The sequence below is a fragment of the Pinus tabuliformis genome, chromosome 6, assembly GCF_031772625.1.
Source record: "Pinus tabuliformis cultivar Carrire ecotype Pingquan chromosome 6, CPIR1, whole genome shotgun sequence".
NCBI classification, from domain to species: domain Eukaryota; kingdom Viridiplantae; phylum Streptophyta; class Pinopsida; order Pinales; family Pinaceae; genus Pinus; species Pinus tabuliformis.
In genome coordinates, this window is record NC_142292.1 from 1,363,100,366 (window position 1) to 1,363,125,307 (window position 24,942).

Below are 24,942 nucleotides of genomic sequence, written 5' to 3' on the forward strand. Positions count from 1 at the left end.
AACTCTTCTTGCTCGGCAATAATGGTTAAAAGACATAAAAAAAAAAACTATATAGAAATAACAAATTAAAATAAAATAAATTAATAATAAAAATGGTAATAAATCATATAAATAATTTTTTTAATAATGATTAAAAGAAATTAAAAAAAAGCCTATAGAGAAATAACAAATTAATAATAAAAATAATAATAAGATTACAATTAAAATAAGAATGTGGAAAAAAAAAATTGCTTGTAAATTTTTTTAACAAAATTATGTAATTGAAGGGTAGTTTCTTAATAAAGCCTTTATTGGTAAAGGGTTAATTTGTTATGAAAACATTTTTTTTGATTTTTTTTTTAATATAACATTGGGAAACATAAAAACCTTAAACATATATAAAAAAAAAAAAAAATAAAAGAAAAATCCAAATTCCAACCGTGAACCCAACTAATACAAAAATAACAATAACAAAGATAGACTCACTTGGAAGTTGGATTAATTAAAAACTCCATTAACAAATTATTCCTCCTTCATCTAAAAATCTTCTCCCCACCTATATGGATTCACTATTTAAAAACAATAACAATTTAAAAACCAAGGTTTTGCTTTAAAATGTGTTTATTTTTTTATAAAAAAAATGAAGATTTACTTGAAGAAAAAAACTACCTTTATTTAAAATAAATCTATTTTTTTTCACTGAAAATAAGGATTTACTTGCATAGAAAAGACTACCTTTTCTCACATAGATTCGCAATTAAAAAAAAATGAAAATAATAAAATTTAGACATGAGAACCAAGCCAAACTTTTCTCCCAAACAACTAAACAGAGTGAGAGTGACATTTATTATGTTATTTATATATTTAAATTTTATTTAAATAAATACTAAATTTCTGATAAAGGCAAGCCTCCGAAGTTTTTTCGTTCGATGTAAAAGAGGCTAATTGCAATCATAAGCAGTATGTGTTGGCGATCTCCAATAGCAGACTATGCAGCTTCTCCGGTGCAGAGAAGAATGGACTATGGTCTGTGTCGAGGCTGTAAACCTTCTCTGGTGGCGAATTGGCAATGAGCTCTTCTTGCTTGGCAAGAGAGACCGCGTTATCTTTAATAGTTTTGATATAAACTCTTGGAACAACCCCATACCGCTCATCTGTGGTCTCCAGGCTCAGGTTTGTCATTGCTCTGGTTGGACATGGTCGGAGCAACAGAGAAGCCAAAGTGGCATCCTGTCAACATCAAATTATATTTAGTGCCGCTCCTTTCAACATAATAATAATATATGATTATGTAATAATAATATATGATGATGTATTTTGATTTCTTTTACGTAAAATGTTGTTAGTAGATTAATATAGTTAACTAATTAAAAGTAAAAGAATATACTTATCAATATGGAGGTTACAGTAGAAAAAATGTTATTAGTAGACATAACTAGTACCAAATTAATATAATCAACCCATAAAGAAAAAATAAACTTACCAATGTGGAGGTTGTACCGTAGAATAAATCCTTCTGAAACTTTTTAGGCACTACTACAGATGTGGGAGGTTCTTCCCTGCCATTACCAAAGTTATATTCAGCTATCTTAGCCACATCTCTGTCCCGTTGCATCTGCAAATGCAAAGACAATTAACAGGGTATTGTTTAAAGATTTCATATTTTCTTTAGTATGGTAGGTCACTATTTTAATCATCTCTTTAAATTAAATGAATATCATCCATTTAATACTATATATGTAAAAATAAACAAACTTTTAATCAAATTAACCCATATTTATAAAAAAAACACCTAAAATTTCTCTTACTCACAACCGTATCTATATTTTTATTTCATTAAAAAAACCATAAAATTTCTCTTACTCACAACTGTATCCATGATTTCATTTCATTAATTATATATTTGTAAAACCTAAAATCCTTACAAAATCCTTTTCCCGCTGCATGGATTCTCCACCCCGAAACATAAGAGCGCAGACATAGACTGCTACCGCAATGAGATGCGGGAAATCTTCAGATCCACTGGCTACGCTAATGCCTCCCAAGCTGTGTCCCACTAACACTATCTGTGTCTCCATACAAATTATAAAGTTCTGTCAGACAGAAAAAGTTTGAAAATTGTAAAATTTAAATTAACAAAGGCCCAAAATATTTGTATGCTCTCAGGACTTTCAATTTCAGCGCGCTTTTCATTCTTCAATTTTAGTAGTGGTGTGATATGTTTTTTTTTATTTGTTGAACATAATTTTTTTAGTGCAACCTATTCAAAAAAAGTATGATGTAAAGTGCGATAGTTTTTATTAATTTTAAAGGGATATAAAATAATTAATAATAAATAGAAATATTATAGTTATGAAAAAAGTTTTGGGGCAAATCACATTATGATATATTGGTCAACGCGTTTCGAACCAGCAAGTGTGATTCATTGTCGGGACAATTTGAAGAATCACACTATGACTGCATGTCAAATAGGGAGAGCAGATCTTCCAACAGCTAAGTTTGATTAGGAAATGGGACTAACAGCTATATTTGACCATGTAAGAGCTAACTTTGAACCAATTGGACTCTACTGGATTAAAGATATGGACCAAATTTTTTATTTAATAATATTTTAATTATAGTAATTTTAATAGATAAATCCAATTGATTAATTAATCTCTATTATTATTATATACTCTAGGTTCTTGAATGTTAAATTAATAACTTTATTATAATGTTTTTAGTATTAATAATTAAGAAAAAGTAACTATATTTATGTTAAAAATTTTCATAGTGAATTGTATTAATAATATCATGAATTTCTTATCTTTAATATCCTTCTAACTATAGTATTAATGGATTTAATTAAAATTATATTATTATATTATTATTACTTAAAACTTAATAATCTTAAGTATTTGATGGCTTGTATATTTTTATAAGTATAGCCTAATAACTAAATATATATATTTGATTAGATAAATATAGTAAAATTTTAGGGGAAGGAATATGATGGAAAATTCATAAAAAAAGAACTAATAATGAAAAAAACCAAAAATTAAAGATTTATGACTCTTAATATTGATATTGTAAATTTTATTATTATAGTATTCTTATAGTAGTATTATTGATATTAATTTTAAAGTATCGAATAGCTTATTAATAGGGCTTAATAAATAACTATAAACTTAATGCATACATAATCATTCCAATTTTTTATTTTTATTTTTATTTTAGAAGATGGGAGACAAGGTGAAAGACACCGATTAGGAGAAGAGGGCAGGATCCAGCACCTGCTTATCTTCCTGCCATCATCTCTATTGAGATTGCTTGGCCTTTTTTCAATCTCGGTGGCTTCTCTAAATTTCTGGAAACTGCGGAACCTTAGCAATAACCTAGGCCTCCTCAGTACACACATGATGCTTGGTCTTCTCGGCATGCTCTGCAAGGGCGGAAGATCGGGTTCTCCCATGATTTAGGTCTGCTAAGTGCTCATTAATTCTATGATTAATAGAGCAACTAGTCTCTCCAACGTAGGGGGTCCCACAAGAACAGAAATCATATAGACACCTTTCATGTCCTTAGGGTCGATGGGATCCTTCACTGATCGGAGGGAGTTACGAAGGGTGTTAAGAGGTCTAAAGGTCGAGGGAACATTATGTTTCTTAAGAATCCTTGCAATTTTATCATTGGTCCCTTGGATAAAAGGTAGATGGACCCTTGAGGCTCGATCTTTAGGGTCTTTTTTGACCAACGAATTCTTGTTGGCTTTAAGGAAAGCCCTTTGACCAAGGTGCCTACTATAACCGTTATTAACAAAGACATTGAGGAAATGGGCTTTTTCTTTATCGAGGCTTTTTTCATCAGAACGCACGAGTAGCAAGTGTGTTGATAACGCCCAAATTTTGAGCAGGGAAATGATGGGAGCTGGCATGAAGATATTGCTCGGTATGAGTTTTATTCCGAAACACTTGGTGGGAGAGGGACCCATCATTATCCTTTGAAATAAGAACGTCAAGGAAAGGAAGGCATCCATCGACTTCTTGTTCCATAGTGAACTTAATGGTGGAGGATTGATTGTTAAGATGTTTGAAGAAGATATCCAACTCATCTTGGCCATGAGACCAGATGACATTCGTGTCATCCACAAATCTCTTCCATAGCTTAGGCAATAGCCTAACTGAGGCCAGAGCCTTGGATTCAAAATATTCCATAAAAAGATTAGCAACAATGTGAGACAGGGGGGAGCCCATGGCAACACCACAGGTTTGTTCAAAAAACTCACCCTCAAAGCAGAAAAAAATGGAAGTGAAACAAATCTCAACTAACTTAGCGGTATCAAGGTCCGTGAGCTAGTTGATAACTTCCATAACCTCTTTTATATTTTTATGTGAGAAAAAATTATAATTTTCTTATACTTTTAAAAATATTTCAATATATAATTTAGATAAATTATTTGAATATTTATATTAATTCATTTAATTTAATTTAATTTAAGATAAATAAAATACTTACCCACCCTCCTATTATAACACAATGTTATTCCAAAAGAAATTCAAACCCATATACTAAAATTAAAAAAAACAAACAGCTGCTTTATTATATAAGCTGTATAATTATATCAGAAACTACAACATACTTGCATTATTGTATTGCTAATAAAAAATATGTTTCTTATACTTAAGATAATGCATCCCTTTGGTACAACCCATCCCCAGGTAATGCATCCCTTTGGTATGTTGTCCCCTCTCCTCCTAATCTTCTTCCTCATTAGTATTTATTCTGCTTTTTGCTCTTCTTGTATCATCATTCTTCAACCCTGATGATGGATCCCACTTGAGATTTGAAATGTTGGTATAAAGATGTTCAAACTGTGAATTCTCCGATCACTGATTTAAAAGACACAAACCCCACTTGGGATTTGAAACGTTGGTATAAAGATGTTCAAACTGTGGATTCTCCGATTACTGATTTAAAAGACACAAACCACATATCTCTTAAATCCAAAATTTTTATAATGTTTTTAAAATTTTATTTTAAAACTATTTTTTTATTTTTATAAAATTTTATAAAATTTAAATTATATCAATATATTTTTTTTAATTATAATCTTACTTCGATGGATTCAGTGTGTACTTTATTAACACAATTGCATTGTATTTATTAAAAGCCTTTTACTTTCAACTAAATACTATTGACAGTTGACAAAATGAGACACTATCCTCCAAAAGCACTTTAAACATCAAGCTATAAGCTTTAATTTCGTTGATTTTAAGAATCATGAATATTAAAATGGTGACATGGCATGATTCTAGGTTGAAGTTAAAATTAGTTATTTAATTTTTGAGTTGTTTTTAGTGTTATGTTTTAGAAGTTTTTTTTGGATTTTTTCAATTTAATTTCTGTAAAAATTTATTGAAATCACAAATTTGATAACAATAAAAATGTCTTAAATTTTTCAGCATGCTGAAATCTTATATACAGTCAAAAATATAATTTAAATAACACAAATCAGAATTTCATCCCAATTCTTTCTACGAAATTCTAATACTAAAACCTAAAAAAAATAAAAAAAATCACAGAAATAGTTTTTTATCCCTATTGAAATATTCACAAGCTCCGAAGGCAAGACAGAACAATCGTTAACATCAACCGCGGAAAACACTAAATATTCCCACGTCATCCAGTGTTGTGTAATTAATAAACACATCTCTTGCAGCTATAGCCTGAGATGTTGAGTAGGTGTGTAAAAACCGTACAGATTTTATATGCCACTTTACTTTGCAACCAGACAAACAACTTTAAATTTAATCGGGAATATGTAAAATTTTATGTATATATATATGTAATCGATTATTATGTTGAATAGAAAAACAACTTTGAATTTAATTAGAAATATGTAAAATTTAATATATATATATATATATATATATATATATATATATATATATATATATATAATTGATTGTCTTTGACGGTTTGGTCTTTCGAAAGTTTCAACAAAGTCTCATGTTTTGTGGATAGTTCAACATATTTGTCTACATGTTTTATATTTCTCAACCCCAGCGAATGCGAGAACTCCAAAATAAATAGTGTTCAAAGCCCAGGGAGCTTTCCAAAGCTCCCATTGCTGCTCCCACAAAAAAGGGAACGTTCCCATACAGTTCCAAAGCTTTTGGGAGCACCGGAACCACTGGAGGGAGTTTCCCACCTCTAGGGAGCCGTTCCCGTGTAACAGAGGTTTTGAGTCATTAATATGTCAATGTTTGTATCACCCTTTTCCCATCATCACTAGTGTGAAGTAGTTGGGATTTTGAGTTATTTGAAAGGTTGGTTTCCATTTTTTCATTGACGAATATTTTTTTAGTATATAAGTTAATTACAAAGAAAATATTTTTTATTAATATATTAAGTATATAAGCTAATTATAAAGAAAATGATTTTTATTAATATATTAAGTGGTTGTAGTTTAATGAAATTATAATTTTAGTTAAAAAATAATGGAAATTCTAGTATTATTTTGAGAAAATCAGTTTTGTAGAAATTTTTGGAAATCATGGTTACAATTGTGTTTAAGGATTTTGTTTGTTCTAATTATTTCTAAAAAGCAAATATGTGAATGTGGATGAGACCTCTATGAAGAAGATAATAGCCACTCCCCTTGCCACTCTAACTACACCCTCTTGAATATACTTGAATATATATATATATATATATATATATATATATATATATATATATATATATATATATATATATATATATATATATATATCTGTGTGTGTGTGAGAGAAAGTATTTAAAAAAATAAATTAATTTTAATAAATATAAAAATTAATTATCATCATGGTTATTAAAAAGAAATATTATTACCTTATCTCAATATTTCTAAATTTGTATTTATAATTAAAAATAATAATAAAAAAATTCAAATTTATAAAAATTATTAAATAAAAGAGATTAATAATTAAAATAAAGTAAATAAAACAACATTTAACTATATATCCATACTTAAAAAAGAGGTTATTAATATTAATATAAAAGATAAAAATATGTTTTATATATCTATAATATAATATTAAAAGGTCATTAAGCTTAATATAATAGATGAAAAATATATTTAGATGGTAAATAATGTAGAGGAAAAATAAAAAATCAACTTTATGAAATAAAAATCTATAATAAAATGAAGAGTTAACTATTTTTCAAAAGTTATAAATATTCTAATTATAATTGGTGTATATTTTTATTATGATGATGATTAATCTCTACTAAGATTATTAAGACTTTAAGAAAATAAAATATTAGTGGAAATTCTTTAAGGCTTTATTTCTATGATCGAAAATATGGGAGAGAAGCGTTTGGAGATTGCCATAATTTTACTTACTTAACAAGTCAAGAAGGTTGGTAGTGTGACAAAAATTTTGAAAATTAGAAACTATCTCAGTAAAAGCTAGGCAATCCAAGAGAAAGTGCTTTTCATCTTCAACCATCTTATTATCACAATGGTGATCGACTCTTTCATCCAAGGTGTTTTGGGAATTGGCCAATGCTCGGTTTCAGTTTGAAACTCATGAGAATTACTTCTTATCATGACAATGTTCATTTTCTTCTTAGCACTAGTCAAGACAAAAAGATAACTCTTGTTATCAAGGTTGGGGCTGATCACCTCCTTATAATACTTAGCTTCCTTTTTTCTCTAATTTCCTATCATCTCACAACTTGTCCTTAAATTTGGAAGTAATAATATTTCTTATATTATCCTTACTATCCAAGATGGTCTCTTCCTTTACCCTCGAGTGGGCTAGTCAAGACTAGGCATCCTTATGCCAATCTCTCTTGAGCTAGTGGTGGGGTTTTTGGCTAGAGTTAGAAGCAATTTTGGGGAACCTCTTAGCTTCCTTTTTGTATAACTTCTTCTTATACATGAGACATCTAATTATAGCCATGCTTTCAATGGGGAAAAATCTAGCTTCAATCAAGAGGATAGGGTAAGGAGTATTTCCTTTAATCTTGAAGTTGTAGGTTATAAATTGCTTTTGGATCAACTCAATTTTCCTCCTCAATTATCTAGATATATTGCAACTCCAAAACTCACATATATATAAAATAACAAAGGTGACGAGAGTTTCAAAGAGGATTTTTTTTTTACTTCATACCCAAATATTTGTTGATTACGATTATTCTCAAGCCATAATAAGCTTTCCAACCTCCAATTTTCCTTTTCTCAATGTTATAATTCCAATTGAGTTGATGATGAATTTCAATTCATAGATATTTGTATGAAGAAACATTCTACAACTAGTTATTATCATAAATAAAATTATCATAGTTGGTCTTTTTGGATTTGATTTTCATTACTTTAGTTTTGTCGGTATTAACAATCATACCCATCTTGGAGTAGTAATCTTGGGAGGATTCTAAGATGCTTGTCGAGATCATCAGGGATCTTGGCTAGAAGAACAATATCGTCAACATAAAGGAGAAGAGCAATGACCATACTTGTGAGCTTGGGGCCATCACATCTTGTAGCTTCCAAACACTCTTCTAATTTATCGATGTAAATGCCAAAAAGGGTAGGGATATGGGATGCCCTTGCTTAACTTAGATATTGCATTTAGTTACTTTTGACGAACTCTCCTTGGTCCGAAGTTTGGAAATAACATTCGTGTATAATCTAGTCACAACAACCCTCAACTCAATGTGAACCATTATCTCTTCTAGCCTCTTCCATATCTTGTCGCAAGGAACTATGTCAAAATATTTTCTAAAGTCAACAAAACAAGAGAAGAGATCAATTTTATTATGATGGAATTCCTCTACAATGATCCTAAGAGTAACAATATGATCTATAGTTGAGTGATGTCTCATGAAATCAACTTGTCCTTTAGCTCTTTTACCCTGGTTTTCAAGCCAAAGGCTAATCGTCTTTTCCAAAATGAGCCCATATAGTTTTGATAAAATGTGGCCAATCATAATGGTCTTGTAATTAGAGGGAATGTTTTTTCCCCACTTTTAAAGATAGGCATAATAAGACTTTGCGTCCCATTCCTAGGAAGCTTTCAATATCCCTTGTTTTCCTATGAGAAGTTTCTTAATCCCAAACTCCACATCTTCCAACAAAAATATCCTCCTCTATAGGAGTGTTCAAGATGGCACCCATGGTGTTAGGGTAATTATGAGAATTCTTAAGATATATATCTAGTTCTTTAAGGAGATCAAATTATTTTCTTTCATTTTACAAATACAAATTTGCCTTTAAAACTTCCTAGGCTCAGCTTTAGAAAGGTGAACAAAATGCTCTTGCATCCTATTTATACAATATCATTTCTTCCTTTAGATAATAGCTTTGTACATATTAATTTTTTCAATCTTTTCAGGTTTGTTAGGAGAATATTTGATCGCTTTCCTAGAAATTTTACAATCATTATCATACAAAGTGTTGGAAGTTCTATTATTCTTTTTGTAAGACACCTCAGTAGAGAAGTTGTTAATGGTAGTGGAAAGGATGGTAGTAAAAATGTGGTAGATGTGATCAGTGTTATCATTATATGTTAAGAAAGCTAAATCCCTTTTTATGTCTTTTAAGAAGAGATCCATTTTCCTTTTGTCAAAACAAATGTGCCTTTGAATCTCACAATTACATTACATGTGGTTGGTGTGCATTTAAAGGTTTAGAGTTAAGGTTAGGGATTTGTAGTTAGAATTAGGCTCATGATTGGTTAGGAGGTCAATATTTACAATACATTTGCATGAGTATCAAATATCACATAATCCACAACACTACTGTCGAGCCCATGAATACAAGTCATTTGGTCATGGCTACTTATTAATTATATTACAAAGTATCAAGTCTTGGGAGCTACAGAGCTCCATTGGCTCGATACCCAATAATTTCTTGGTTATGTCTTTACAATTCCTTTTGAATCTACTAGCTACTTCAGAGTCCTCATGTAGAGATAGAGGATTAGGGTGAAATTTATTACTTAGGAGAGTAGCTTGGTTAGTAGTAGTTCTAGCGTAAGGTACCATAGTAAGAGGATATTACCTTCATTCCTTAGACTATGAATATCCTATTATAAAGTATTAAAGAGGAATTTCTTATATAGGTTTCCCTTCTTATAGGAGGTAGAGTTGATAGGAGAAAAATAACAAATTGTGACATAAATCCTATTGTTGTTAGAGTCAAAATATTGATCCAGATGTACTGGTTAAGGGTGCTAATCTTATGAAGTCGAATGTGAGGATAATTTTTATTTTTATTTTTAATGTATATATAACAATCTATTCCACAAAAACCTCTACGAGAGGATTTCTTGTTCTACGCCGACCAAAGAATGAATTCATCTACGTGGGGGACCTTACATTCATCATGCTCCCAAGTTTCAACTAAGAAGACAAGATCAAAATCACTTGGGATTTGACTTAACATAGGACCTCTATGCCATGGAAAATCATGATAGTTCTAGAAGAAGATCTAGAGTGTTCCCAATTCACATTTATCACTCTTATTTTGGTGTCTAACTCTAATAATAGCTTTCCTAGTCCTCATGATTGCCCATTTTTCCTTTCTTTCTTACCTCATTTACCTTTTGAACCTATTTCCTTAGTTCAACTTGGTCTTACGGAATAAGATCCTCATTTAAAAAGATTCCCGACCCTTTTAGGCTTGGATATTTACTAAGTATATACAATTTATGGTCATTACAACTTACCTTAAGAAGAATCAATTTATGTGTGTGCTTGAGTATCTTTCCCACCATTTTAGCTTGTGTTAGATAAGTTGTTTGAATTTCTTACTTAGTTTGTAGTTGTTTTCTTACTATTTCTGATGTGCCTTCATTATTTTGCACTATTATATCGACAATTATAAGGTCTAGGGCTCTTTTATGGTGCTCATGATCTAGTGGGATAAGAAGTTTGTGGGGTTTTCACAAAACGAGCTTGTGGACATGGCCCATAGCCTCTTTTGAAAGATACCTCATAGGGAAGTGATCTCTTGGACTATGTTTTGGGTAGAATTTGCATAGAATGGGCTCGTTGACAGATCCTTAAAGTTGTTTAAGGAAATGCCTCAGCCGAATATGGTCTCGTGGAATGTAACATTTTTAGGATTTGCAGAGTAAGGGCATGGTGAGGAGAAAATTAAGCTCTTTGTGCAATTTGAGCGTGTTGAGGAAGAAGAGAAAGTCAAGGAAACCTATGAGATATTTATAAAAAATACTAATGGTGAGTCTTCCCCACTGTGGATCGGGGATTTGGACTTGGTGGAAAATATGAAGCAACCTATTGAGAATAGATTGGGCATCTGTGTGAATACTCAGTGTCTATTTTTTGAAGGGAATATGCTTTAAGATCCTACTTAGATGAAGGACTACCACATATCTAGGAACTCTACCATTATCTTGAACTTGAGGTTGAGTGGAAGTATCCCATGACCCAAAAACCCTAACGGTTTTGTCTCTATCAAGGATGTGGTACAAGGAAATGCATTCAACTTAGTAAATGAACTTCAATTCAACCTTGGACCCTACATTGTAGAACAAATGCAACAAGTACCAACCATGGAAGTTAATCACTCCCTCTTTTTTCTCTCCAATGCAAGGTTGTAGTATGCATGTTCCATGGATTTTGGCCTAGATATGATGCCTTACACTAGTGGATCCTTTCATCCTAGATATACTAATGTGAGATTATTTAGTTTCCAAAAGTGTTTTTATTGTCCAATTTGACAGAAAGGAAGATTTGAATAAAGTTTTAAATGATAGGCCTTGGTTTTGGAGAAGAGTTGGGCTCTTCATCACCCCACAGTTCCCAAATTTTGATGCAACAAAAATGGTGGTCTCAACAATTCCTGTATGGGTAAGATTATCAAATCTCCCCCTATTTCTAGAACCTCAAGATTCTAGAAGAGATTGGAACTTTCTATGAAAATTCAAAAAGACGGACCTCAAAAGAAGAGAGAAAGGTCTATTTACCTTTGTCAAAATGTGTTAAGATAGACCAAAACAAAGGTCTACTTGACCACATTCAACTAAAACATTAAAAATTTCATTGGGTTTAAATGTTATAGTATGAGAACATGACATTCATATGCCCAATATGTTTTCAAACAGGACACTTGTAGAAGACATGCCCTTAGGTAGAAGAGCTTCGAAAAAAGAAAAAGCGATAGGCCCATAAATCAGAAGGATGGAAACCATTTGATCCTCACTTGTTAGATGAAGATGAAGAATAAACCATGGAAAACCATCTGAATCAAGAAGTAGTGGACGCATAGGTCCAACATGGTTCTAAATCCTAGATGCATAATGACATTGAATCACAAGAGATCTAGGCATTAGAGCAACAAAAAATAAGGCACATACATAAAATGGGATGTGAGGTACAAGGAGAGCTCATTTTTTTGAGAGCTCAGACTCAAACAAAGAACCATACCGAAGACAACATGATGCAAACAAGTGTTGGTTCCAGTTGGTTTGAACTCAAGGGGATAGTAGAAAGAACAAAAAACAAAGGCAATAAAGAGAAGTTAAGTGATTATTATCACACTTAACTTCAAAGTTTTATATGTAATTTTTGTTTTTAATTTTTTTTCTCTTTCACTCATAAACTGAGAGGCTTATCTTATGGGATGTTTTACAACATATGAAGAATGTAATTTTTTTCCTTGGTTCAAAAAAAATAAAAAATTACGAGTCTTTCCCCTTGGAAAAAAAATATTGTATATGAGCTATAGAAATAAAATATAATGGCTGTAGAGATATTTATTTAACCTAAAAAACACTATACCCAAGCTTTCCAATAATTACAAGATATTCATTCTTTTAACTATCCCAACGTGTAAACCCCATAGGCACTGAAAAGATTACAGATGACAAAGATCAAATAACCTGTAGTGATAAACCCACGTAGAGATTAAACACACACACATCACATATATATATAATGAGTTGTAGAGATATGGCCACATAAAGATCAAACGAGCCACAAAGAACAAATGATCCGGTATAAATGAAAAAAAAATAACTTAGTTAAAATATATAAATAAGGTTTTATAATAAAATAAAGAGTTGGATAACTTTTAAGAAATCATGAAATGAATTATATTATGAAATACTATTTAAATTTTTTTTTCATATAGGGTTTATGATGTGCTAGGGTTTCAAGGTTTCTAAATCACCATCGTCAAAACTGTATTTTCCTACTTATGCAACTGACAAACAACCTTGATGCCACTTTATAGCTGATTGGGAACATGTCAAGCCCTCCTGGGGGAGGGGGGTTTGCCTCCTCCTCCAAATCTGTGGTAACTGGTGCTCATCGCCCCTCCAATGGTTCATCCTCTAGCACATGGCAGCGAAAGGGTAAGAAAGCATACTCACTAGCTCAGGGAGCTCAATTACAGTCTAGAATGTGGGGCCACTACCTCCAAAAGGAAGCTGAAAACTTGTGAGTAGTGATCCCTAACCACTGCATGGAACAATGCCAACAATTTATGCAATATCATGCAATAGTTTGTAAATTTATGGGCATTTGGCCCAAGGATTCAAATATTCTTAGATGGATCCAACTCAAATGGAATCCAAAAGAGAATTTTGGAAAATGTGTCTTACTTCATGAATAATGCAGGGTTATTCATGAGGCATTGAGAACCTAGCTACAACCCGAAGAAGGAAGAGTTCTTGGCAGCGCTTATTTGGGTTTGAATTTACTCTTTGCTAGAGGATTTTTGGGAGATGGATAGCCTCGAATCGGTTGATAATTCTATTGGAATTTTTTTGCAAGTCTTGGAGATCACCAAACATTGACGGTTCTCATCCTATGCCAGAATCTGTGTTTACATGAAAATATCACAACCCTTTACAAAATTGGTTGACATTGAGTATCAGGATGAAGTTTGATCTCAACCATTGGACTATGAACATTTCCCCTTGAAATGTAGAATTTTTCATGAGTATGGGCACCTATTTCGTGATTTCCCTCAGCGGAAACAAGAGATCCCCTCTCCTTCGGCTAATCGCCCCCCCAAACAGATTTCAGGAAGTTCCAGAATGATGCCCTTCAGCCATTGAAGGTCCTCCCACTAATACTATGTTGCCCTCTCCTTCAGAGGTCCTTAATCGCCCATCTGGGAATTACTTTGCTCTTCTAGTGGATTTTGGTTAAAATTATTAGCCAAAAGCACATGAAGTTGTTTCAATCTTAAGCAGTAATGTAGGTGGAAGAGGGTCCAGAAAACCCTAAGAATAAATAACCAAGAAAAATAAAATCATTTGAAGAGCTATCAACTGGTACAGAGATTCAACGAGTCCTCACCTAAACCTAGCAAGGCTTAAAGTATGAAATAAAAATAGATCAACTCAATTTTGATGAGTAGGTTATGATATATTTCCTGTGGAACTAGGGCAAAGCTAGATTGAAAGACATTCCTCAATAACAACTAGATCAATTCCATTGGATCTATAAATAAAGGGAATAACGTCAAGCTCCTATGGAATGCCCCCGACACCTGACCTTGGCTTTCCGTAATGAGGAAACACCCACTAAGTGTGCTAAATCTAGGTCGAGGTCTAGGAAGAAGGGAAGAAAACCCACCAGCGAAGTGATTAGAGAAGCAGGGTCGATCTTAGTTAACTCAGGACAAACCAATGGCATCACGGAATACTACCAATGATCTCTAACTCCTCCTCAATGAAGGTGGTTTCCTGGAACATAACTAGCCTCAAATCAAAGGGAAATTTGAGGTACTTGAGAGATAGAATTCAACAAAAAATCCCAGGTATCATAGTCTTGCAAGAAGCTAAGGTAATGTAGAAGAAACTAAGTGAAATCATGAGAAGAATCTGCCCCACGAAATAATGTATGGCATTGGATTCCAAGGGTGGTGTAGGAGGGCTGGGAATCCCATGGGACTCCAGATCTATCTCCTTCGAAGCCTGGATAGGTTTCCTTAACACTCTTTCAGGCCAATTTGAATGTATAGGCTCCTCAAAGATGGTTTGGTTAGCAGCGGTTTATGGTCCTACTCTTCCATGGGTGAAGCCAACTTTTCTTAGCATTTTATGAAAGCTAAAGGAGATTCTAGGTGCAGACAACTAGATTCTTACAGGATATTTCAATCTGATCAAGGATTTGGGTGAAAAGAAAGGAGGATTTCGAAAATTGGATCCTATCTCTCTCTCCTTTCGGGATACTATTCAAGATATCAGAGTAGAAGACATTGATTTCATTAATGGCTCTTTCACATGGAATAATTCACGAGGGGGAAAATACCATATTGCCTCATGTCTGGATTACTTCCTTACCTCAGATGATATCCTCCAGCAGGACCTATATTTTTAAGATTAAATCCTTCCATGAATGGGATTAGATCATTGGCCTATTTGTCGGGAAATTGACTTGAGGATGGCCCCGAGGAATAAACCTTTTTGCTTTGAATCTTTAGCTAGAAAGAGATGAATTCATTGCAAAGTTAGAGGAATGGTGGAAGGACATCAACATGATGGGGGCAAAATCATATGGAAAATTTCTAGATGAAATTGAAAGAACTTAAAGCCTAGGATTAAAGCTTAGAATCATTCTAAGTTTGGAAATATTCATCACAAAAAGAGGCATTTAGAGGAGGCAATGTGGTTAATCTAACAATGGATCATCCTCGAAGGTCGAACTAAAACTCTTGCTGCACAGGAGGGGCAAGTCATAAATGATCTGGAGGAAAGGAGAAAGCAGGAGGAAATCTTATGGAGGAAAATATCAAGGATCCAATGGCTTAAAGAAGATGAGCAAAACACAAAATTCTTTTATAGGACTATGTTAAAGCACCGACATTTTAACATGATCTTTTCTCTCATGGATCGGGAGGGCAATGAATTTTTCAACGTGAGGAGATTTCAGAAGAGTTGATCGCCCACTTCGAGACCCTGTTCAAGAGTGAAGTGGGGCCATCTCTAGAATCAGGCAATGCATTCCCCAACTAATTTGAAAAGATCAGAATGAGGCTCTTATGAGGGAGATATCATACATAGAAGTTGAAGAGGTTGTTCATGTGCTCCCCTAAAACAAAGCTCCGGGCCATGATGGATTTACCTCAAAGTTCTTTAAAGATGCTTGACACTTTCTTGTGCTAGAAATCCATGAATTGGTCGAGGAATCCCACCATTCCCAAAGAATATGGTCGTGAATGAATGCTAAATTTATCACACTCATTCCAAAGAAATGTGTTGCATTGGATCCTAATGGGTTCAGACCAATTTCCCTATGTAACATTATTTACAAAATTATTTCAGGCATTTTAGTTAGGAATCTCAAACCTTTATTGAAAATGATTATCAGACTTGAGTAATCAGGCTTCGTGGAAGGTCGAAAAATTATGGATGGTATCCTAGTGGCTCATGAGGTAGTCCATTCTCTATCCTCTCCCAGATCTCCAGGTATGCTTATAAAACTTGACCTCTCTAAAGCTTACGACTATCTGAATTGGAATTATCTCCTGTCTATTCTAGATTATTTTGGTTTCTCTCATTCATGGATCACTTAGGTTAAATATATGATCGAGACTCCATTCTACTCCATCCTCATCAATGGTTCACCATCTCACACTTTTTGAGGTTCTAGGGTTTTGAGATGAGGGTATCCCCTCTCCCCCTTTCTTTTTATTATTGCAGTAGAGGGTTTGGGATGTCTCATTAAATCTTCATCTGATTCCCATCATCTTTAGGGCTTAAGGATTTCTCTGGAGTCCCCTCCTATAATGCATCAAAAATTTGTTGATGAAAACATGTTATATTGGAATCCAAATTTAAAAGAAGCTAAGCAAATTGGCTTCATCCTTGAGGAGTTTTAGCAGGACTTGGGCACAATTATCAATGAGAGAAAATCTGATATTTTCATTTTCAATACCCACCCAAGGGTGCAAAGTCATCTGGCTCGAACCCTTGGCTTTTGAAGCAGTTTGTTTCCTAGTAATTATCTAGGAGTCCCCTTGGTCTCTAATTCTCTAAGAATGACATGTTGGAAAGAGTTGTTGAGTCATATTGATAAAAATATTTCTAGCTGGACCTTCAAGGTTTTGAACTCTGTTGGTCGGTTAGTTCTTTTAAAAGCAGTCTTGCAAGCTATTAAGATCTATAAATTTTCAAACCTCCCAACCCCTCATAGTATTTACAAGGAATTAACAACCAAGTTTTAGATATATCTTTGGTCGGGGTCATAGATCAGGCAGAAGTGGGCTCAAGTGGTCTGGGATAAATTATGCAAACCCAATATCCACGGTGGTCGCAACCTGAAATATCACAAGCTCTTATCAAAATCTCTTGGTGCAAAAATTTGGTGGAGGTGGTTGCATGGTGGACAGGAGATATGGAAAACCCTCTGGTCATTCAAATGGATTAGATGGCATCCAGTACCCTTTGTCTGATCACCAAAATTTTTCAAATGGCTCCTCTATATAGAATATTAATTTAAAAGTGAATCAAGATATTATAAAGGATAATGGATTTTGCGAAGTCACGAATAGATGTAAAGATAGATTTTGGGAGGAGGCTTGGATGTAATACCCTGAGATAAACCAAGAAGGGCACTTCTGGGATATCCAAACATCCACCTCTCAACTAGGAGTCATGCAGGTCAAGGAATTCTTGAAAGATACCAATAGGTCGTCAAAATGGAGAGTGTGGAAATCCCCAACGCATTAGCTAGATCATAATCCCCTTTTGGACTAGGAGGCCCTAGTCTTGATCCTCCAACAATAACCTATATTAAACAATGGAGAACCAAATAAAATCAGATGGGGTCATCTTCTGAGAGGTATGTTTTCTCTCAAGGAAGCATATTCTATTCTTTCTTCTTCTGCAGATCTGAATCCAGATCCTTTATGGAAAATAATTTGGTATTCTATGTTATGGCTAAAAGTTTCGTTCTTTCTCTGGTTAATTGGGCATGGAAAAATTTGTACTTGGGAAACAATTAGGAAAAAAGGGTATTTGTGGTCCTTCTTGGTGTCCTCTTTGTTATAGCATGGAGGAAACAATGTACCATCTCAAATTCTATTCGGTGGCAGTGGATATATGGGATCAAATTGTTGCACTCTTCAGGGCTATGGATCGATCTAAAAATAGTATGAGAGAATCATTGGAGTCATGGAATTGGATGCTCCTCAAGAATCCCATAGTGAATAGAGTGTGGTGTCTTTCACAAGGATTTGTCTTTTGGAATATTTGGAATGTGAGAAGCAAAGCATTGTTCCACTCAGAGATCATCAAGGTTGATGAGGTTTTTGAAGTAATAAAATATAACATCAACGAATCCATCCCTATTTCCTGTTAGTCAGAGGAGGATTGGAAAATTGAGGGTAGGGAGAATGACATTTGGAATGTCTTGGCTCGTAGCCCAGATTATCTTGCACCAGGGTCCGCTCGCGTGATACCTTTCTTTGCCCCCTGCCTGGGCTTTTTAAGCTAAAATTTGATTGTGCTTCTAAAGGAAACCTTGGTCCAGCTGCCCTTGGTGGTTTAACTTGTAATGATAAGGGGAAAGTCATGATTTTTTTTGTGGCCTTGTGTAGAATCTCTACCAATAATGTTTCTAAATTCCTCACGTTGGAGAAAGGGATTCAAATTGCAACAGAAATGGTATTGGCTAAATTGCAAGTCTCTGGGGATTCCCAAATCACAATTTCTATGTTGCAGAAGTTTATTAATGGGTCTCCCCTAGATAAGGTGATGAAAAGATGGAGACTTGAGCTTATTGGAGAACATATACACTCTTGGATTTCCTCCTTTGACTATGTAGTCATGGAGCACATGGGTCACACAGGGAATAAGGTGGCTGATAGGTTAGTTAATTGGGGAAGTGATCACCAAGGTCATAAATTTCTCAATGACTGACCTTTAAACTCACAAAATTCCCACCTTGAGGAGTTTAGTAGGATAATGGCTTCGAAAGAGGCATACATGATGGGGGTTATGAACATCGAGGATACCAAGATGCATGGGTTATGATGATGAACATATGGAAGATGGTGTGGAGGTCGATCACCTAAACTTCCCATTGCATTAGCAGTACTAGGGAATTAATGGTGCAATGTGCCAGTTTTCAATTGGTCTCTTCGAGATTGAGAGTGGGTGAGTGTCACTGGTATGTGGAAATTGTTGATCTCCAAGTTTGGTATTATGCTTTGACAATTTGGTGGTTCGCTGTTCAAGGATTGAGCTCTGGTGGTTTTTCATGTTTCTCTGGCTGGTGGCTTACCTAGGAATGGTGGCAATTTTGTAGCCATCATCTCCTCCTCAGCCTCTAGGTTATAAAAATGATAAGTTCCCTTTCCTGTGTGTTGTTTCTTTCTTTTTTTAGATGTTTATGTCAATTGTTTTTGGTTATCAAGTTGACACTCAAGCCCTTCCGCATGCTATTAGTCTTCCTGGAGCTCTTTTGTGTTTGTAGGGTGTCTATTATCTTTTCAACCGGTATTATTCTTAGTTCTCCTATTTTCGTAGCCTTTCTGTCACCTCCCACTACTGACGGCTTGGTGAACAATTATTGGGGTTGGCGGGGGGGCGGGGGGGTGGGATCATCCTAAGGTGTCTACGAAAAATGGTGATCAGGGAGGTTTGTGCCCAGTGGGTTGGTGGTTGGATGTCCCATCACCTGATCTACATATTTGTTTCTTACTTCTTCCTCTGATAGAGGTGTTGGCAAGATTTTGGTCTGCTTGGTGTGTTTCCTAGCTATGGTCTCATTTTTAATTCCTGGAGGTGGAGATAGTGGGTTTGAAGTTCCCCGTCGTCAAAGTATTATGGTTAATTTATGGTTGTCTGCTGCTTTGCTGCATATTTTGGTGCATTTCATGGTGACATGTTTTGTTGGTGTTCTTGTCTCTGAAGATTTTTCCTAGGCTTGCATAATGTGACCCATGTTGCGTAACTCCTACTCCAAACCCTAGTCAAAGGGAATTTTGGCCAACATTTGAATGTGGTGGTGGTGGACCAGGTGCTTGAGCATTAAAGGTGGGGAGGCAAAATAGCTGGTAGCATGGGTCAGCGGGTCTCGGGTGACCTTGGTGGCAGAGGTAGATCGAGAGAAGCTTGAGGTGGGTGAGTAATGAGGATTGGGAAGTTGGGTAGTGTGACATGTGGGGCAGAGCTGGTGGATGAGGTAGGATGCATTGGTCGGGGCATGCAGGGGTTGCTAGTCGGCACCATTCCTCTGAGGATTCTCGGTACTTGGTCTAGTCTATTCTAGATCGATTAGAAATTCATGATAAGGATAGGAAGGAAGACATGAAGCTGTCATTGCTACACTCAACTAGTTTCATTACTTTCAATGCCATGTCTAGGAGAGGATCGTGGTGGTATGGCGTGGTCAAAATTTGCTATCTAAAAAGGTGGAAATGTTGGAGACATGGATGTCTCGTTTTAAGCATCACGTCCAATGCACTTACCGCCCCCCTCCTCCTCGAAGGATTGGACCGGATAATCCTGTCCCGATTACCTCTAATGATTGAACATGGTTATATGTGTTCTACTTGTTTTATTTATCTTTTGGTGCTTTTGGCCTACTAAGTTGTGGACTGTCTCTAGTCGTACATATGTTTATTTTCTATATGTTGCTAGCGGTAGTCAACAAATCTAGTTAGGGTGACACTCCATGCATTTTGATACCTGTGTACTTCTTTTTTGGTGAATGAATAGAACCTTAGATTTACAAGAAAAATAAATATGAAATGAATTAATTGGTTATCCTTGTGATAGCAAGAAAATGAAAGATAAAAAAATCTTCTCTTTTATAATGTAGTACCAAAGTCTATATTAAATGTGAGTTGCAAAATATTATTACACTATTAAGTTTTATTTAAAATTAGTTTTTCAAATATAGAAATAAAATTTAAATAAATCAAGTAATCTCTCTCTTAATATAGTGAAGGGTGATTTTAATAAACTTTAACCTTTAGTATTATAATAATTAATGTCAAAATAAAATTGTATTTTGATAATAAAATTAAGAATAAAACTAGTATAGATCTATTTTAACCATACCAACACTTGAGAGGAACCAAGTCTCATTTTATGTAAATATTTTTTTTAGAATGAAAAACTTGAAAAAATATTTACACGTCAAGAGATTTAATCCCTTTTAGTTCTTCATATTTATTGTTTTATGTTAAAAATTAAATGAGTGAAGCATTTTGCTCTTATTAGGAAATAACTACATTATTTACCTTTAATTACATTTTCGTGTCGAATATTGAAATATTGTGTTAAGGTAAACATTAACACACAACACACACACACACACACACACACTTTTTGTCTATATATGATGATGGTGGTGGTTAACATCCACTAAGACCAAATTAGCCTATCAGACCTACAATTTTCTTAGTTTTTAATTGTTTGGCTCCTCACCTTTCTTGGCGAGATTGGTGTTGTAGCTTTCGTTTTTTTCTCTACGCTCTTCCAACTTCCTTTATATTGCATCTCCTTCATCTCTTCTGGTTCTTGGGACATTGGTGTCTTAGCTTTGCAATCTATTATGTTCGTCCTTATATTGCATCTCCTTCATCTCTTCTGGTTCTTGGGACATTGGTGTCTTAGCTTTGCAATCTATTATGTTCGTCCTTTTGAAGATATTCACAAAAGAATTTTGGTCTAGGAGATCTCCTTTTCTAGTAAATGAAGATTTATTTTGTGTGGTATTCTTATCCTCATAACTCTTGATGGAACCCAAAGCTTCATTGTTATCTAGCATTAATAAATATATAACAAAAAAACTATTGTAACAAAAATATTATTATTAAGTATTGTAACAAAAAACATATTATTAATTTTGATTTTACTTAAGGCTTAAAAATTCTAGAGAATTTTTGAATAGTTTATATTCTTTATAGATATAAGGCAATTCTTCTAAAATTAAATATGCTTTGAAAATCCTCAAGAAATTGGTGGATATTGGAACATCAACTGTTTTAAATTTATTAAAAATAGATGCAACTTAACAAACTCTCTAATACATTACAACAAAATCAATTTAAGCTCTCAATTAAAAAAACAAAAATAAAAAACAACCAATCCCCTCATCTACCATTGAAATAAAAACCCTTTCCCTAACAATTATAACATAAAATAATATATATATATATAAGATCCTATAAAGCATCAAATGATACATCGACCGAAGTATATATATATAAAACATGTAATAGAAATCATGTTAGGATCAACAGTAGGCATTCTTGGTTTTGGTTTCCCTCACTGTATGAAAATAAACTACTCTAACAAAAAGCATAATCTACAGTACTATTCCTCAAACCACTACACTTGGAAGGGCCTGTTTCAGTGGCTGGTTGAGATTCGAAATTTCACAGAAATTGAGAAAAATACCTCGATCCATAAAAGTCCAGATATCACATTTCTTTACCTAACCTATTGATCTGGATGGCTACCCTATGACTTTTTCAGTCTAACGGCCGAAAGGGTCGAAAGACCATTGAAAGCATTACATGATCATTGAAAGAAAGGCGTTCAAGTGCATAAATGATCATTGAAAACATCAAAATGAATTCAACTATAAAGTAAAAATGTACAACAGGAAACGCAAGCACCTTTTCTGTCTGTGGGAGTTTGGCTAGGAAGTGCATAAGAGGCTGATTGTATTCCTCAAATGAGGTGATGGAATCAGCGGTAACCGGACTTGTACCAGCGCTCATCAGGTCGATTGTTGACACCCTGTGGCCATCTTTCTCAAGAAGCTCCACAATCTTATACCAACACCATGCTCCATGCTGTGATCCATGAACCAACACAAAATGTACTGCCCTTCCTGTACAATCCATCTCTTTAAAATTCTTGTATGTTGCGGCTCATCAATCCAGTTCACAAATGAAACTCTTCTTTGTTATGCCTCATGAATTTCTGGCATTAAATTCTCTCGTTTGTTATTTTAAAAATCTTTCCCATTGTCTTATCAGAAATAAAATATGTTCCAAAGCCATTTCACAAAAGTAATAAAATATTGAAATGGGACATCCTGTAGGACCTGGGTCGATTAAGACCATTTGTCAAGAGTAATAAAATCCGGAAATGAAACGAATCATATTCTAAAGCCATTTAAATTCCTTCGTTTGTTATTTTAAAATCTTTCCCATTGTCTTCTCAGAAATACAATATTTTCCAAAGCCATTTCACAACAGTACTAAAATATGGAAATGGTAAATCCTGTGGGACCTGGGTCGATTAAGACCATTTCTCAAGAGTAATAAAATCCAGAAATTAAACGAATCAACGAATCGTATTCTAAAGCCAAATGCGTGAATGTATCTTTTCTACATGACCCCAGCAAAAAAATATAATTTCTGAGATGACCCACGTGGGGGGCTATCGTGCAACGGATTTATTCCAGAAGAGTGAGTAGACTGAATAATAATGTGAAACATGCCACGAAGAGAATAGTGGTTGTTTATAAAGGTGGAAGATTTCTACATGACCCAGAAAAGTGAGTAGACTGAATAATAATGTGAATAATAATGTGAAACATGCCACGAAGAGAATATTTATAAATAGTGTAAGTCGAGATATTTTACAATATTTAATGTTTTTAGTGACTTAAATTACACTAGGTCATCAATTGAAATATATATATAGCTAAGTAAAATTAAACTATTATTTACAAAAAAGAGATTATTGTTACATCGTTTGAGTCTTCATGTGCTTCGAGCCATGCTGAATGAGAGTCTATTCCAAAACTGTAAAAATGGATATGGATATCCCATGTAGGGGAATCAGTAGGAACTATTTGGAGCCTAACCATTGCATCAACACATGACACATGAACATGACACTTGTACATGAACAAGCCACTCAGACACTGAACATTCCAGTAGATTCGACACATGAACAAACCCCTGAGACACATGAACAAATACAAATAAGCTAACCGACAGAGCCAAAACTTAAGAGGAATTGAGAATTGGGATGAGCATCATGGGCGTTCTTCGACAATCCTACAGCCTCCTTCATCCTCAGGGAGCTCTTCAACGATCCTGCAGCCTCCGTAATCATCTTTCGTGCCTTCCATCCCTTCCATCTGAGCCTGAGCGCTGGCAGTCTTTGAGATTCCCTGGTGCATTGCAGCAGGGGGTTCAGCAAAGTGGGACAAGATGGAACTGGGCTCGCCCTCATCTTGAGTTTCTTCCAGGAAAAGAACTCATACATGAGCTGTGATTCGGGGGCGGCTGAGAGTGCAATTGAAAGTGAATGTAGCAGAGCCGAAGGACGGCGAACCAGTAGACCCTGGTGAGCTAGGATTTAGAAATTGACCCGGATTAATGACATTTTCAGGTCTCAGGGAATCTAGAGCCTGCTCCTTGAGTCCCTGCCCAGCAGAGGGGCGTGATGGGTTTCCCCTGCCGGAGCCTCTCCAGCTTAACAGACGCTGGCGGGGTCTAGTCATATCTTTCCCAAGATTATACACAGCAAGATGAAATAAGACCAATGCAAGCAGTAATTCCCAATTTACCTTAAGAGAATTACCTGCGTCCTCCGGAGTTCCGCTACCATCCGAGAACTCAACTGGAGTCACTCTTCGGTCCCCTCCACAGTAGCTTCCTACATCAGCAAAGGATTTCTTCTCCTTAGACCCAATTCGATTGCAACATTCAGAACCAGTCCCTCCTAAAACTTCATCAGAACCGACTCCTAGAATGAATCTAAACCTCAGGAGGCATAGTAGCAATACGCTACAGCCTGTGCACCTATATAAACGAGCGCCTCTGCCTCGGTCCCCCCTCTCCATTAACTTCGCCATCAGAGCAGTTGTAGACGGATTATCGCAATGAGTGCGAAGCCAACCCTCTGATAAATGTTATGACTGATAATCCCTTCAACCATAACTTCTACCGCGCTTGAAGTCCAATCTTCCCACCTGGAGAACCGTCCGTCGCGCATGCTGGACATGTGCCACTCCTTTTTCACCGTCCACCATTCCATC

General features: G+C 34.7%; 1 protein-coding gene across 1 annotated transcript; it reads right to left on the reverse strand.

Annotated features, from left to right (window-relative positions):
- Positions 1 to 747: 747 nt before the first annotated feature.
- Positions 748 to 22,789, reverse strand: LOC149263690 (methylesterase 17-like). The gene is made up of 5 exons (XM_089389756.1): positions 22,559 to 22,789; positions 21,958 to 21,960; positions 1,905 to 2,051; positions 1,463 to 1,594; positions 748 to 1,209 (listed from the first exon to the last, which is right to left on the reverse strand). Exons 1-5 carry the CDS (start codon positions 22,787 to 22,789, stop codon positions 931 to 933), a joined length of 792 nt encoding a protein of 263 aa, XP_089245882.1. The 3' UTR covers positions 748 to 930.
- Positions 22,790 to 24,942: the final 2,153 nt, after the last annotated feature.